A 17,814-nucleotide genomic window follows, 5' to 3' on the forward strand; every position below is an offset into this window, starting at 1 on the left:
CTGTTAGGAATTCAGGATAGCTTGTCTATTTACCTTTATTTCTAGGTGGTGGTTCATTATATTGGATGATAATTGAAATCTGAAGTTTTACACCTCTGTGGTGATTTCCAAGTTATGAAAAGACATTTCTCTTAATGAAAAGAAAATGAAAGCAGTATTTGTACTCTTCAGCCAACTGATAATACAAATGCATGAAACTATCATAATCAGAAAGGAAATGGCAGTTATCTGACCAGTGCACAACAAAGCCGGATCATATTATCTGAGTTAATGTGGTTGAGTTTCTTCTTTTATTTTCTCAGGGCTTTGCTACTTGCCTTGGAGTCTTTGAGGATCATGTGTGTGTGTGCTTGTGAGGATTGTTTCACTTTAGTTTAGTTCCATTACAGGTAATAACATAGACACATGCTCAGAAAATACCCATTTTCCTAACAAATCCATTAGTTCACACAGAATGTGTTCATACACAGTATATATATGATTAACTAGCTCATGTGGTTATAGCTTAGGGTAAATAGAAGCCAAAAAAAATTCTTCAAAAGCTTTGCCTTTAAGGAAATGTTTCAAACACCAAGATGCTCTGCTTCATAAAACTACAAACAGCATGCCATTTACACAGACACTCTAGGCATTTGCTTGTCAACTCTCTTTTTCTTTAAAATCTTCCATGCTTATATGTGATATTTAGGGCTTAGAGTCTAGTTTCATGCCAAATGTAGTTGCTTGTTACTGGGGCTAGATAAACTCATGTAGAAAGAAGGCCCTAAGGAATTAACGGATATTCCTATCACTTCCAAAATGGTACAGACAAAAAAACAATGTAGAAGAATGGTTAAGAAATAATTTTGAAGTCTGACTGTTGTCTGTCTGCTCAGTTGTTTGAAGAAAAAAGCTGGATGAAGTGTCATTGTGCTTCACACTTTTTTTTTCTTTTTCTTTTAATGGTCTATTTTTCCTCTCAATTAAGATTTAGGTGTGATTTCCCAGAAAGCAGTTGGAAAGGCCCTGGTTGCAGATGTTTCAGTATCTACTTTAGTTGCAGAAGCTGAAGGACTTGGGTAGAATTCCTGCCTTTGTATTGCTGAAATTCTCTATCCAATATTGTGTCCTTCAATACTAAACCTTCTCTCCTATTCAAAAGAGTCCCTGATTTTTGATATATACGATGATCATATTCCACAACAGGGAGTACATACATGGATAGCTGCAAATTTTAAGTTTCTGTGTACAATAGTGGGCATGGACACTGGCTGGCTGAGTAGTAATCACAGACCTATTGAACTGTATTGTAGGCCTTGCCTGTATGTTGATTTTCCTCCCGAGACTGGAGGCCCAGAAGAGATGAAAGACTTCTGCATGATCACACTTTTCCTGTGTCCTCTCACTGAATTTCAGAGCATTTTGGACTGCGCAGGAATGCCATTTGACAAAGCTGGCCTATCTTACAATAACAATGATAGGGTTAAAAGATTTAGTTTCCGTACCTTTATTCACTGAATTAATTTCTCATGAGTCTTTTGTAGCAGAGGTTTAGCATATAATATGCATTGAACAGTTGTGTTTGATAGAAAAAAACAGAAAATACTTTGGTGTTCTGAGTAGATGACAAGAAAAAAACAAAAACAAAACAAAATCAAAACAAACAAACAAACAAAAAACCAAAACAAAACAAAAAAAAAAAAACACACAAAAAAAAAACCAACCCAGAGTTTTAGAATTCCAGGAAAACTAGCTGTCGAGAAAGTATGGGAAGATCAATCAAAAATGTGAACTTTTTAGGATACCATATTTGTTTTTTTCTAAACATTTTTGACCATATCCAACACTTTGCTTCTTCCAGTTTCAACCTAGCAGAGTTTCGTTTTAATTGATTTTTGTGGAGGTTTTCAGTTTAATTTTCTCTTCTTAGTTTAATTTAACATGTGTGTTTGTTTCCCACATAATGATGTTGTGGCACCTGGCATAGATGCTGCAGCACTAAAACCAGCCATTATTTCCTTTTTTTCTTGCTGTGAGTGTTTTGCCATGATCCATCAGAAGACAACCAATCCCATTTAAAATATGTTGTCTCTTGTGAGATGCTTCCATTACACAAATTTGGAATTAATTCTCTACAGGATTCTAGTAAAAAAAAAATTGTTATATTTTTGCTAGTATATCTGAGAAGTGAACTGAGAATTACATGAGCATAGGTAAAGCAGATAAAATTTTAGATTTCAAATACAAACCCAAGTAATTTGTGATAGCTACTTTACTCTGCTCATGCGAATCCTCTGCCTTTTTATTTGTCAACATCTTCACATCTAATTGCTCTTCTCCACCAGATTTGTTCCCTTTGTCTTATACTTCCACTGGGGAAGAAGTTGTGTTTGAGTTGCATCACTGTGATGCTCAGGAACTTTCCAAACTTTTGAATGTTACATCATGTCTTTTGTTAAGATCTCAATCTGTAACCTGTTATTTTCACTCTAAGACTTGCTGTTCTAAGCCTTGCTGTTGATATTCCATGTCTAAGCCCTTAGAATTGGTGACTTTTGGAGACATACCATGTGCAATATCATGTATTTCTGTGCATGAGATCATTCTTCTCAGAATCACTAGAAGAGGGAAGACATTTATAGATTTATACAGAAATAGCTTTGGCAGTTGCATCTCATACCACAGAGAAAAAATAAGGCAATTTCTTTAAACCTGTTTTTCTTTTTTGGATTTTATAACTCTGAATTTTAATTTTTAGTATTCGTGGATTTTGTTAGAAATGCTTAGCCAAGAATGAAAAGAAGGAAAAATAAGGATAATGTCTCAGGTTTTGGAATGTTTTTGTAAAATAATACTCTCAATTAATCTTCAAATTACTTTCATGTTTTGCAGGAGTAAGACAAAAAGGGACGTCATCTTTATTTTTACAAAGGACAATCTTCTTGTTACTATTATGGAGAGTGTATGTGAAGATGATAGGGTTTTCTTTATGAAATGATACTTTTATTATTCTATCACTATAAAACTTTGTATTAGCAGGCTGCTTTGAAGGTCAGCACTCTGTCATGCACTTTTTAATATTATGTAAAATCCTTGGATCACATGAGCAGTCTTATTGAGAAAAGATAGTTTGCAAAACCTATAAAGCCATTTGTGAGATATATAGTAAGGAAGACTGCTGCTTGACATCTTATTATGAAGAAACAGAATAGCTGAATTTTTGCTGATGAATCACAGTTGTACGATGTCACCTTTGCTAAGAAAAAAACTGGCCATGTATTTGATATTGATCTGAATTTAACATTTAAAAAAATTAAAAATCAGAGCACTTTCTTAAAGGGAAATGGCTATACTCTAGAAGCACAATTTCTAAATACAAGAATAGCTTTATTTTTAGACTTCGCTTTATTTCAGTGTTGCCTTTCATTAGACTCCAAACAAGTAAGACTAAATGGTATTTTAATTGTACTTTGCAGGTGATCTTCTCAGGAAAGGTTTTTGTTGTTTTGGGGGTCTCTTCCCTCCTTCTCTCTCCTTCAGTGTTTTGCCTTCTGGCTGTTTATCAACCTGTACCTCTTGCTTTGATGTTGTCATATTTCAGTTCTTCATTTCTCTGCTTTATTTTCCCATTTCAGAAGAATGATCAAGTTAAGGCTTCCTCTAATCTCACACCTGCCAATAAGGCTAAGCTCAGTGCAAAGCCATACCACCAGGAAGAAGAACTTTATAGAGAAATGTTGGTATTTATATTAATTTGACAAGTATGGGTTTTGTGTGTGCAAGTATCAAATTCAACAGACTTTTAAAAATCCCATTCCTTTCTCTGTTCAGTAGAGTCTAAGCTTATATCTAATTTATCTTGCAGTCTTGCTGGCCTCGACACAGGCGTGTGAATGGCACAATTTTTGGTGGAGTCTGTGCACCATGTACATGCTTTGGTCATGCAGAATCGTGTGATGATATCACAGCAGAATGCCTGGTAAGTGTCACTGCAGGAAACTTGATGGACATGCCAGCATCAATTCAGTATATCTGTGCAATTGAATTAACGACCTCTGAGACCTCAAATACTCAAGGAAAAAAAAGCCAGCATTTAACAGAAGGGATCTTTTTGCTGAACTGTGCTGAAGTTAAGTATCCCTTCATAGCAAGATATGGTAGCTTGTCCAGTTAAACAAAATACATTTTTATTCACATAGGATTTATGTTTTGAAATAGAATCGATACTATAAAGTATGGCATGTAGAAAGCAACAAATATATCAATAGTCTTCTATGCAAGATTTATCTCCCTCTCCTATCTGTCTCCTGCAGTGTATTCAATTTATAGTATGTAGCAGGTAACTTTGTAACTTCTTTTCTGGTATGACAAGATGTTAATGGTTTCCTTCATGTAAAATCCTACTAAAACTTGAAGAAATACTTAATAAATTGTGCTTAAAAATTAATAAAAGCATATGATTTTGGCTAAATCAATTTTTCTTCTTTTTTTTTTTTTTTTTCCTCTTTTCTTATAGGCTATGGAGATTTTATGTACTTACCTACTAATTCAGTAATTAAATATATTATCCATAGCAAGCCTACCAGCACATCACTATTTCAGCTTGTTCAGTAGCCTTTTGGTATGGGTGAATTATGCTGAATAGTCTGTTCTGATTAACTCAAGGGCATTTTTAGTTTTATATTGTCCGACATGGCATGAAGCTTGAAACAACATTTCTCATTTCATTAGTCTTGCAGAAACACAATTTGAGCCAGTGCCAGTTTAGTGTGATATCATACTCTCATTTCCCTGCAGAATTTCAGGCAGATTCTGTATTGAGCATGTTTCTGAATGTTCCCTTTTATTTCCTTAAGAAGAAGCTGCTGGGAAAAATCCAAAATGAAAATTCAGGCTTTTTTCAATGTAATTTGGCACTTAGAATTATCACTGGTCTTCCTGTTTTGCCCATACAAAATGTTTAATTGCACGGAAGTGCAAAGCAAGATATCCTTAATATGTGGATCAGTGAATTTTCAAACAGCTTTTTCATGAATAGAAGCTTAAAATGATTCTCAATTTAATTATATTGTAAGCCTTATAGAAGTACCTAGGATGACAAATATGTGTGACATAACAGCCATGTTTTGAATCCTTCATTTATATGCAATGAAAATACTTATCTCTAGGGTAATAAGAAATAGGGTTTGTGTTTCTCGACAAAGATTAAATTTATTGCATTAGTGACCATAACTTCCAGCTATGATTCCTATAACATTGGTGTGGGATAAGATCAATTAACAGAAAAGAAATGGAGAATCCTGTTTAAGGTATACCATAATTATTGACTGTTTTGCTTAGGGGTGCGTAGCCCAGTGCTAGTTCTGAGGTTGCCTGCTTCTCTGTCTTCAAATTTTAGCCCTTGCACAAGTTCCATCTCTATTTTTTTTCTGTAGCACCAGCTGGATGTGAGGGAAGGCTGTGTAGTTGCACACTATCCGGCTTTTGCACTCTTCAGCTGATGTGGACTATTGTTTGAGACAGTAGAGCTCCCCCTTCTGATGTTTCAAGGGTGCTGGTGTAAAGGTAACAGCACTGGCAAGGAAGCGGAAAATAACCAGTTGAAAATACACTTTAATCTATACGCGTTATCAAGCCTTCTGTATTTTATGTGTTCTGTCTGAGCTTATACTAGATCATGCTATAAAGAAGAGGCGCACAGGGAGCTTAAAATCAGTTCTGGATTTTCTTGCAGCTTACTTTGAAAACACTGTAAGTGAAGTTAGATGGGTTAGTATCCATGCAGGCTATTAAATGCTGCTATTCAATTTGGATCATAAGCCTTTTGAAGTGAAAGAGAGAGAAGTCTGAATGCTAAAAAAGAAATGTTTCACATCAAAGGCATTCTTTCTATTGAGGTTTACACAGCCTTTTGGCCTCCTTATTATTATTCATGGTGTTTTTTCAGTAATACAACAGACAATTTAGGCACCTAATTTACTGATATGATACTTCTTTTTGCTCTTCCTTAGCTTTGAAATGTAGTTGAAAAGCAGCTGAAATATGTTTTTGACTCATGATAAAAGCTCAAATCATCTGCTTCGACACAGGCCTGTATAAAAAGCTCATTTTAATGCATATCTTGCAGTAACCTGCAAAGCCCTTTGATGCCCACAGCAACCATACGGAAAGCTGCATGATACATCGTTCTCATTACCATTGTGATATACATAACTGCTTTGGTACATAAAGCAAGTTCTAACATTCAGAAATATTCTTTTGTAGTGTTACACACACACATTTGCAGTAGCTTTAAGAAGCTGGTTAAACCTAAACCTTGTGAAAAGCAAACACGTTTCAAGGTGTTTCATTCATCACAGGATGCTATGTTCCCATTAGTAAGCTCAGAGAAAACAGGTCTTTCTTCCCTAAGTTATTGCTAAGTGGGCAGTCCTCAGTGGCATCCATTTTGTGTTTTATTCATTTGTGTGTAAACAGCATATATATAACATATAGATCGAGGCCACTGTCAGAGCTAGTGGGCATGTGCTTTAGACAGTGTTCATCACAGGAATAACAAAATGTCTTCAGCTTTCTTCTTATACACAGTAACGAAATGTTAGATCCCAAGCTAAATACAATATAGGCTAGACCATGGTTGAAAATTCTGTAAAGCCTCTGCAACATCCTGACTGCAGATGTAACACCAGGAAAGGGAATTGTCCGTGTATATTCATATTCATGCTTCCAAAGATGTAATACCATTGCCTGGTCTAGATGGCCAGGGAATATACTAAAATAGGCACCCAGGCTTACCCCTTTGCTTTCTTTAACTAGCTGGAGCCAGCAGCTTCCCTGGTTGTCCCTGTGACAGATGTCCCATCAAGGGCAGCAGTGTGCCAAAGGCACTATCTTGGGCTCAGTCATGCTCCCTGATTAAAGTTTTATTTTCATCACTAGCCTTCTATTCAGACTCTTTCTTTCCATATGCATGTACACTCAGCTGCCTATGCAGCTGAGCAGGAGCGGTTTTCAGTGTGAATTTTAGAGTTCCCTGGTACTGGGCATAAAAGTGTTCATTCAGCAGGGAGAGCTGGCTTGATAGGAAACAGTGGCAAAAGCACTCCAGGACATTAGCAATAAAGTCTTTGGGCAACAAGGTCTGAGTTATACATAAAATCTGGCACAAAAATAAATTCCACAGTCTTGCTTACTCAGAGGTTGTCTAACTGAAATTTAATGGTGTTTGAAGTTAAAGAGGTCTAGAAAATTGATGCATTCAAAATAGTTTGAGATCCAGTACTTGGAATTTGAAAGCCTAAAGATTTGGGCATAAAATCATTTGTGACTACAAGGTCTATGGATCTGTGGAACAAAGCACTGATTTTACCAAAACCACTAGATGAACGTGTTGGAAGAAACTTTATTTCCAAGGGAATAAAAAGAAAGCATATATAATGTACAGAGCAGGTTATGGACAGTTAATTGATCATGATCTTTTTTATACGCAGTCTTGTGACACAAAAAAAAAAAATAATTAAATGTTCCTACAAACAAGAAAAGAGGAATTCAGAAGCTTAAGCATGTTTTAAGGAAATAGTATAATTAGATATTGCTCAAACTAGATGATGCTCAAAACTGTTGCTGTACATTTGGCAAGTTTCAAACTGAGATTTAATTGGTGGATATCAAGAAAACACAAATTTTTCATGAGTATTGATAGTTTCTTTAGAAGGGCTAATAACTCATCTACTTCAGTACTTAAAGTGATCTATAAATATGGCAAATTAGAATAAAATGTAATGCATCACTGAAGAGAAGAAGCAAATTATGTCACGTCGACATACTACGTAACTCTTGTTCTTTGTCCTGCAAATTCCAGACTCGCTCAGGGAGAAAAGTATAGGACCACACAAGATCGTTATTTCTCAGTTAAGTTCTTACATATATGCAATGCAACACATGCTCAGATTTTGGTACTATATGTGTAGGGTACTTTTATTTTTTGTTTTTAAATTTATTGGTTGATGATGAGGAAGTAAGCAGATACAGAGATCTGGATTGAGGAGAATTAGACACAGTGTGGGAATGACTGACGTTAGAGTTTCGGAAAATAATTCATCAAAGAGAAGAAGGTCAGCTCTTTGTAACATGAATTGTTTTCCTACAAAATGGAAGGTTTCAGGTTTTTTACTTGAAAAAAGCAGAAACTGCAAATACCACTCTGTCAGAGATGTGTAGCTTTAAAATAGTGTTAGCTACTTTCACTTTAATAACATCCTTGACACATAAGCTGTTCATATTCTTCAAAAACATTAAGATATGTCTGAGGCTATTTAAAGCTAAACTTAACACAAAAGAAGAATCCATTATTTTTCAGAAAAAGTACAAATAATTTGACATGATGCCTTGAAAAAATTGAATTGCAAAAGATTTTTCTTTTGAAACATTTAAATTATTTTTGTCACATCTTTTAAAAGCATATCTTAATGCTCCCAGCTACTTTTTCAGTATGGCTAGTAGCTTCTTTTTGAATGACAGCACTTGAACTAACAATCAAATGAACTTAAAAGACCTAATGAAGTAGAATTTAACCCAGCTGATGGTTGTAAAGCTATAACTTTGACTAAGAGTCTCAATAGTTGGTATTACCTCACAATCTGTAAATATGTAAAAAATAGAATATGGTGACTAATGCTTTCATTTGAAAGGTATGCTGATTGTTTACACAAACAGTAAGAATGCACCCTTTAAAAAAGCAAACAGCATTTCTGTAGATGGATGCTTTTGACTCCAGTGCACTCATGACTGAAATGGGTGCTTTTTTAGCTGCCCAGATGTGTGGTACTGGCTATGCAGACCACAATGCAAAAAAACCTTTTTACAAATCATTGTAATCCTGCAAAGCTGTGAAGAAGAAATCAGTGTTCCCTATAATAGTGCTATTTTCATCCTTTATTGAGGATACATATGAAGCACTGATTATGACAGCTGTTTCTCAGCCAGCAGCAGAGAAACAGAATCTGTCTTGCAGAACTCTTACAATTGTCTGGAGAGGATGGGCTAGGTGAATCACCTTCAAGAACTTTTCATATATAATTTCTCTAATTGTGAATTTGTACTTTTCATCTTCTGTTTAGGACTGCCAACACAACACAGGTGGTTCGTATTGTGATAGGTGTCTTCCCGGCTTCTACGGTGATCCTACTAAAGGGACAGCTGAAGACTGTCAGTTGTGTGCTTGCCCTCTCAATATACCTTCTAACAAGTAAGATGTGTAGTTATTGCATATTAAGACTTTTTCACTTAGTAAGTTGTGTAACTTTTTCGTTTATACTTTTCCATGTACACTCAGGACTTTTTGCATTTTAATCACATAATATATTCTGCAATCTAAACTTTTATTCTCTTTACAGTTGTTCAGAGTGCTTAGCTTCACAGAGAGGCAAAGATCAAGACAAAAACTGGGTGAGACCAGGCTAGAAAGAACAACACAGAATTTGAATGACTGCTCTTTGAATCAATAACTACCATTTGTTTTTCTGTCCTCCTTAAGAGTAGTTGTTTCTAGTTTTAAAGCTGAATTTCCGTATTTAACATGTGGAGTCTTTTAATAATTGAATTTAAAATCATTTAATGTTGATCAGATAAAATAGTGATTTCTTTTTGCTTTTAATTTTCCTTTTCTTCCAGTCAGCCTTCGGTGATAATGTCGATTTGTTTGGAGTCAAAATGCAACCTTAGATCTTGAGAGTGAAAATATTTTGTCAGTGTATCTCAGAATAATCACTATGAATTTTTTAATTAGTTAAAAATAAAAGTGAAAAGTTAATCAAAACTCTGATCTAAGAAGAAATGCTTCCTTCATTACAAAAGCTTGCCTGTGCTACCTACTACCTACAATTTAATAGACCAAGTAGCTTGAACATTTTTTCATTGGCTTTGTCCCAGTCAGTACCTGGAAAATATCACTATCAAAATGATTTGATATTATGTAGTTGAAGAAAACTGTTTTGAATCTTGTCTGGTTATCTTTTCTTGTGCATATATATAAAAGAAAAAAAAGGAAATTACATGTATCTGTTTGGATTAGTGCATTTGGTTTATGCTATGCAGTCTGCCTTCAGAGAAAAGGAGGCCTGGTGCAAGTAGCGCATGTCCAGACTACACAGAATAGCTGCTGTGGTACAACACTCACAATAATTGGTCAAGAAGATTTGGAGCTGTTGGGTATGTGTATGACACGTTTGCAGTGCTAACTAATGACTGCCCAAATTCCAGCCACAAGTTGGATGTGCCTTCCTTCTGACAAGAAATCACTGGTAATCCAGAGAAGCATTTCAGAAGGATCCCATCCCAAACTCCTCACACAGCTTAAAAGTTTCAAGTGGCTCTAGGAGCTGATAAATCCCCTGGAGATTTTGTTGTTGTTGTTTTTGGGTTTGTTGGTTGTTTTTTTTTTCTCCTTTCAGCCCCACATCTTCTATTTCACCCCATTCTTCCCAAAACAGAAGTCAGATTTTGTCAATGAAATGCTCTTTACTATTTAAGAGTATAAAGAGTACTTCTTAGGGTTTGCAGGGCAAAACATGTGGCTACCACCCATACAAAGAGGGAGCTCTGCCAGATGCAAGTAAAGAAGAGGACGTAATCTGAATGGCAGTGTGACAACGTAAGGCACGGATGAACCAGATTTGGTCTTAAGTAGTTGAGGCTAACGCTGTTGCCTACAGTGGCATTGTGTCCTGTTAAAATAGCACAGATCGGGGCAGGAATAATCTAAGTATTTATCAGCAGAAATTCCAGGGGATTTTAGAATGGGAACCTGCCTTCCTTCTTATCACAGCTCTTCAGTTGGGTTTATTATGTCTGCTGCACAGGCATGGTTTTGCTGATGTCCTCATTGCTTTCACATATTTAGTATTTCCTTGCATAGTTAATTAATTCTCTTTCTCTTGTTTGACAACACTGTACTGACAAAGCAGGAAAACAGTGTCACATTTATATTTTGTGCAGGTGTGCAATATACCAAGTCATATAGATTGACTTTAGGTTTTTATTGGCAAAATGCCTGGAGACCTTTATTACATATTCAGCCGAGTTCTGGCTGCTTTATTTTCCTTTTTTGAAATTGAACAGGAGAGTCTCCTTTTTAATATTTAGTTGTCTTGAAAAATATAGGTACAAAACAAACACAGAATATAAATGTTCCTGAACTGTGAAACTGAGGGAATTCTGAACCCTACCAAGTTTAGTCCAGCATTAGAATTGTGCAATAGCTTCTTAGTTTTAAAATAAACAAAAGCAAAACTATGAACAACATCTTTGAGATTTGCAGAACTCATTGTAAGGTTCAAGATCTCATGACTTTAGGATTCTAGACCAGTTATTAAGTTTGTTTATGAGGAAATAAAGAGGTTGTTAAAGATCTAGTGTGTTATTTGAAGGTTGTTAAAAGACTCGTTTTTCTTTCTACTTAGTTGGCCGTGAGTTTGGTATGCTAGGCATAATATATTAAACAATCCAGATTCACTCACACATCTTTCACATGAAAAATAAAGACATTTCTACCAAACGCATGTCACCGTACAGACGTAGTATATGTCATGTTATTTCTGAATAATCTAACAATTGACTAATTTAAATAGAAATAAATAGCTCTAGCATTTAATTCCTAACATGACATGACAGGTCTCTAAGCTTAATACTAAGTTCCTGGTTCACAGCTAATATTGTCCACGTTATGAACCTCTGAGATATATTTCTATTAGGAAATCAGTTTTGTCTTTTATGGAGTGTTTTATTTCCTTATGGTGCTCATAATGGTTCCCATCACTGTTTTCACAGCACCTGAATCTTTTTCTTTGCAATGCCACATAAGGTGGAGGAGAACTGTTCTATCCATTTTAGGAATGTGGTGGTGATGGTGTTGTTCTATAGTTAACTTAAGCTGATTTGACTGCTGCTCATTCCCTCTCCTGTTTCCTAATGGCAGCAGTTTCCATATGCAATCACAGAAGCTAATCATAAAACTGCCTTCTGAAGCACTACAGTGATGAGTGACTTGCCACATGTCAGAAAAGAATGCTTGGCTAAATCAGGAAACTAAAGTTGTCTAAGCTTGTTTTCTAGATCCTGGGTTATATTTGTACTTACACAATGCAAATAAGATCAATACCTGTATTATAAATGGCATTAGTAATGCGTTCTTGACTTATTTATTCTCCTTAGCACATCACCCTTGCAAACTATTCTAACATTCTTAGTCTTTAAGGAGTTTCAAATTAACTGGAGTTTGGTTGTTGTTTTTTTTCTCATAGAAATGATTAGACATACTGCTATCTAATTCCTTCTACCAAATGTAGATGTCTGGTATAATTATTGCTTTTCTTTTGAAGTGGAGATAAGTTTAATATGGGTAACGAAGTTCCTGACAGGAATGCCTTATCACTGGAAATGGGAGATAAAAGATATCTCAGCCTGGGAAGGTCGCAAGTAAACTCATAGCATGTGAGCTGGGAATTTGGGTTGGTATCAGGATTTTAATATTTTCTTGGAGAATTAAGTAAAATCACAAACCTATTTCCAATATATGTCTTCTATAATGTACTTGTAAGCCTTTAAGAAGCCCTGTCTCCCAATATAGACCTATCACATACTTGCCCATACTGTGTATTCATACTTGTCCCATGTCCTGGCTGGTATTTGTGTTAATTATGTAAAAACTGAAAAGAGTGATGATGAATCAAGAAGGACTAAGATTTTTGAAGCTTGTTTTGACAGATCAATACACACTGTCTATTAGTATTTATCACTAATGAGTCAAAAGATTCTAAATAATCAGGAAGATAAACTGGTCTTTTCCCACGCTAACATCATGTATTTTCTTTATAGTATGCAGATGGAAGTTTCTTAATATATTAATGTTTAGCGTTGAGATGTGGACTGACTACTAAGTCCAAGAAAGGATCAAAGGCTGCTAGGTCTGAGCATAACCCTTAAAACATGGAAATTCTGCTATTCATTATTATTGCTTAGTGCTGATAAGTACTTAATTATTATTATTATCTCTAAAATTTATGCAGTTGGATTCAGAGCTCTTGATGGAACTGTGGTACAGTCAATCTCGTGCAAAGCTATAATGAGCTGTGATAGCATCTCCACAAAGTTTCCCATGTAGCTCTTAGAAAGAGTGAGGTTGGGCCTGACAAGCAGGATCTTATTTTAAATAAATCAGGTGCTGCTGATTAGATTCAGTGATAATGTGTGCCTCTCATAAAAAATTGCTTTCATTGCTATTTAAAAATAAAATGAACAATTATTGTTTTTTCAACTGGATCCTCATGCATTTGTGAATCTATTCTTAACTGAATGACATTGCAAAATAACACAAACATAATCCTTATGGGAGAGAGGAAATCCCAGTACCTGTCTCTGTTTACTGGACCTCATCTTCCCACATTTTTCTTACTGGTCTCTTATGTCTATGGGATAACTTGCCCTACGACAGACAAGGTATTTATTAATTAAAATAATCTATAAGAGAAACAGAAGAAAGACTAACTAAGGTCAGATCCTAGGTATGACTACTGAGAAGTATGTCCAGTCACCAGCAGTTAGTCACATTACATGATGCTAATTAAGCTTTTCTGTCTTCCCTGTGCCTATTATTTTCCAGAAACTTTCATCGTATATCCTGCTTTAATTTATCTGAGGTCAGATTATGTTTCTCTGTTATTATTGTAGCATAAATTTTTACCTTGAATATACTTTCCTTCTGATGTCTTTGTCAAAGCAATATATTCCTTCTCAACTTCTATTTTCCTAGGTTAGAAAAGCTAAGTTTCATGTCTTCTTTCCAGAAAGATGCTTTGTTTTCCTGTTGTGATGAGTCATCCCACTATGCACCTGCTCCCATTATTTCTTTTTTTTTTTTTTTTTCCTTTTTCTATTTTTCTATTTGGTTTACCAGAACTGATTACCATTATTTAGATGAGGCTGTATAAAAGTACTCTTATGTCTCTGTCTCTAATTATCATTCCCAAATGACAGAAGAACAGGTTGCCTCTTCTTCTGTTTAGTGTCTTTTAGAGTGTCAGGAGATTTCCTCACAAAATGTGTTCAGGAAAGGAGATTATGGAAAGCAAAATGCTAAACAGTGGGGAAGCACAGTTCAGAGTTAAACACGGGCATCGAGAGGTGGAGCTTGCAAATGCCAACAGTATCCTTATTTATTTATTTAAAAAACCCCGACAACTTAAAATAAGTAGAGCATAGCTTTCTACTCTGCAAGCTATTCTTAAACAGTGTGCCTGTCTGGCCCGTAGCTTAAGGTCATTGGCACGCGATTTACTCAAATGCACTCTCTGGGAAGCTTCCCCAAATATTTCCCTTTTTGCCCCTCCCCTTTCTTGTTCACTGGATTCCTTTCACAGCCGATTATACACAAAGTTAACTGAGCTTTCAAATCAGTTGTCCTTCAGAAAGATTTATATAGGGGCCACATTATGGGATAGATCGTTTTGCCAGGCCTTCGGGGGCACAAACAAACAGCTGTACATTCCTGCCTTTTTAATGGTATCCAGACCACTCGGTGGCAGGCTCAGGTCCCATAATAACAGGCTATTGGGATGCTGCCATCCGTTACTCTATATTCAGTGTCGCAGAAATAGCAGAGTCATTCCAAATTCAATTTGCTGGAGTCAAACTTAAGCCCCATGTCCTAGAACAGAATCACTTTTCCTAGGCACGGTTTTGCAGAGTAACAATCTCTGAAGTGGGAAGAGAGTTATGCTGCTAACCATCTTTTCTTTGTGTTTCTTCTTTGTCCCTCTTCTAACCCAATATCAACAACACAGCTTTAGCCCGACATGCCATTTTGACCGAAGTCGTGGATTAATATGCGATGAATGCCCAGCTGGGTACGTGGGACCACGCTGTGAAAGGTAAGCAAGCACCATGCTTTTAACCACATGAGATCCGAAACAAAAGTGCTGATCACCTGTTCTACCTTTTTATTAACTTCCCCTTCTCATCCCCGTTCCTGTGTTCTGAGACTCACTGAAGAAATTCCTGTGCATCTTCCTCTCATATTGTGTCCATGCATTTGTATATTTCTAGTGCTTGTTTTATTACTTTATGGTAAAGTGCAAAGCTTCCAAGAAGCATTTGCTGAGAAGTAAGTGTCTTTTTATAAAAATGATTTTTCTAGCTTTTCTGTAATTTTTCTGAGGTTTTTATAATTATTTTGTCTCTTTTGTCATTTGCATGTTTAGGACACAGTTAATAAAATACACAATAAATTACTGATGCCTCTTTGAGGGAAATTAATATGCAGTAAAAATACAGCTCTTCTAATAAGTTATTTGTTGATTTTACCTACTTTTAAAAAGAATATTTTACATTCTTGTTGTTTCTAGTTTCCTATTGCAGTGTTTATTTAGCAAGTCGAAAAAGCTAGGTTTTAACAACAAAAAAGAAAATATTTTTTTTGTCAAACACATAGAAAAGCTCAATATATATTTCTTACGCTTACTACTACCTATACAAAAAAACAAATTAAAAAAATATGTCTAGTCTGTCTTTGCCTATTACAGGTCTCAGTGACATGTTAGTACCGAGAGAGAAAGGTCTTTCCCCTTCTTATACCCTGTTATCTGAAAGGATCACATGGAGAATTTAAATGAAACAGGAGGCTAGTGTGAGTGCTGGCGCTAAGCTCCCAAGAACCCCCTTCCACAGGAGGTGAGACCACAGACAAGGGATATCATCCCTGTGTCTACACACCTTCCGTCCCTTGGGATTTCACATGGATGGAGCAGCTTTCAAGAGCAGCTACTGTGCCAGGGGACCTCTGCTAGTTGTTTGGAGGTCATGAAGAATCAGCATTGGCTTTGGCTCCATGATCCAAGTCCCCTGTGACCCTGCAAATGACACATTTTTAAGAGGGGCTGAGAGACCCAGATCACTATCTAACACCTGACTAGACAGTTATGGAGCATGGAAACGTGGCACGTCTCTTTCTTGTAGGCTTTTGCCATTTGGCACTTTCCTGAGCTGTTTGCAGCATTCTCCAATGTAAACCCTAAAAAAAAGTAAGGCCTCTGAATGGAGAATTACAATATTCAGGCTGGGATGAGGAAAAGTAGGAATGAACCAAGAGGAAGGCCCAACCATGAAAACAGGAACCTGACCACATGCTGCAAATCACCCTCCAGTCTTTTCTTTACAATTTACATTTACAACTACTTCCTTTTAAATCCCCTGTTGTGTTCTCTCTGTCCTAAAGTGAAAGTACAGGCTGTCACCTGTTTCCTCCCATCATCACTGAGTCTCCTCCTGCTGTGTGCTATTTCTGCCTGTCTTTTCCTGTCTGTCTTGGAAGTCATCACCTTCTTTCAGCTAGTGGGCTGCAAAGTTAATGACGATGGGAATAAATCACATCAAGAGCACTTTGGTGGCAGTTTGTCAATGCAGGGTCATTGACAGCTTCCATTAGCAACAAGTGCTATTTCTGAGTGGAGCACAGGCTGTAGATGCAGTAGGACAGATTCTGAATAAGTGGCAGACTTGGATTTTAACCTGATTTCTGAAGGAAACAAGGCTAGTGTCATCTTTTTGTGCATGCCTGTCTGTCTGTCTGCCCGCAAAGACATTTGAACTTGTAGGTCAATTTCAACCAAATTTGACAGAAGGGTAGGAGCTCTCAGTAATTGTTGCTGAAGGTTTTGTGAAAAGAAGTGGCTGAATAGAGGTTACTAGATCAGGACATGTCATAGCTAAGGGGGAGAACACTGTGTGAACTCACACCTGATTAAACAGCAGAGAATACATGAGAGAGAGAATGAAAGAGACAGATTATTAAATGTTCTGCCTGTAAGAAAACTTTCACAGGGCAAGGAAAAAGCGCTGCTGTAGCCTGAGGGATTACTCTCTGCTGAATAGTAACATCCTGCAGCAAATAATCAGCCCTTAGCCTTGTAACCATGAGATATAAATCCATTGGAAATTAGGCCCTTAAATCCAATGCTGATAGAACTATTTGCTTTTAATTGTAACGAGTTGTTTGGAAATGCCTGCAGTTGTCAATAATGATGAACAGGAGAAAGCCTGTCTCCTTTTGCTATTAATAGTGATTGTATAATTGCTAAAAGAATTTATGTGAAATTCTCTTTCATTTTAGCAACAGTAAAGTGACAAGTGATCTGAGCCACATGATTCTTTAACTGAACAGTCCTAAATTATCATGAAGTGAGCATACTCAGTACTGTACTTATTTGGACTCCAAAATAATCCTCTACCTGCTAGGGAAATAAGGTCTTTTATTTACTTATATGTATATGTATATTTTACACCCAAGTTGTCAAATGTTAAAAAAAAATTGCTACTTCTCTCACTTGAACTCTTCAGGAAAATGTTGCCAAAAATTCCTCAATGTTCCGAGGAGTCCAGCTCATACTACCATCAAAATAATTCCAGATATAAACTCTGTTGGAATTACCACATATCTATAATTGAAGAGAAAACCTAGCTTCCCCGTTTGATTATTTTCCCCAGCAAATTAGACTTACGTTCCTCCTTTGCTCACTGCTCCCTTTCTCAAGCAAGGGTTTATGAGAATGTCACAAAGCTGTCTTTTGAGCCCTGCACATTTACATGATGATGCTTTGCATTTTCCAGCTACACAGTCTTGATACAGACAAGAGGACACAGTTTTAGGGAAAGGAAGGAAAATGTGTGAGAGCCTATCTTCTCCTGTAGCACTGCTTTTATGAATATGGTTCCAGTGACCTTTTCCTCCTAGGAAGGCAGATGAGAGGTCAGTGTAACTTAAGTGAGAGGAGAAGGGTGAGCTGG

At 36.4% G+C, this 17,814-nt stretch overlaps 1 protein-coding gene across 11 annotated transcripts in view; it reads left to right on the top strand.

Moving 5' to 3' along the window:
* LAMA2 (laminin subunit alpha 2) overlaps positions 1 to 17,814 on the top strand; it is a 356,006-nt gene that overhangs the window by 199,287 nt on the left and 138,905 nt on the right. For all 11 annotated transcript variants that reach the window (XM_065056885.1, XM_065056887.1, XM_065056893.1 and 8 more), the window contains exons 16-18: positions 3,845 to 3,958; positions 9,099 to 9,226; positions 14,817 to 14,903. In XM_065056885.1, coding sequence (XP_064912957.1) covers positions 3,845 to 3,958; positions 9,099 to 9,226; positions 14,817 to 14,903 — 329 coding nt within the window. The remainder of the gene's footprint in view (positions 1 to 3,844; positions 3,959 to 9,098; positions 9,227 to 14,816; positions 14,904 to 17,814) is intronic.

The sequence above is a fragment of the Columba livia genome, chromosome 3 (genome assembly GCF_036013475.1).
Source record: "Columba livia isolate bColLiv1 breed racing homer chromosome 3, bColLiv1.pat.W.v2, whole genome shotgun sequence".
Taxonomy (NCBI): Eukaryota; Metazoa; Chordata; class Aves; order Columbiformes; family Columbidae; genus Columba; species Columba livia.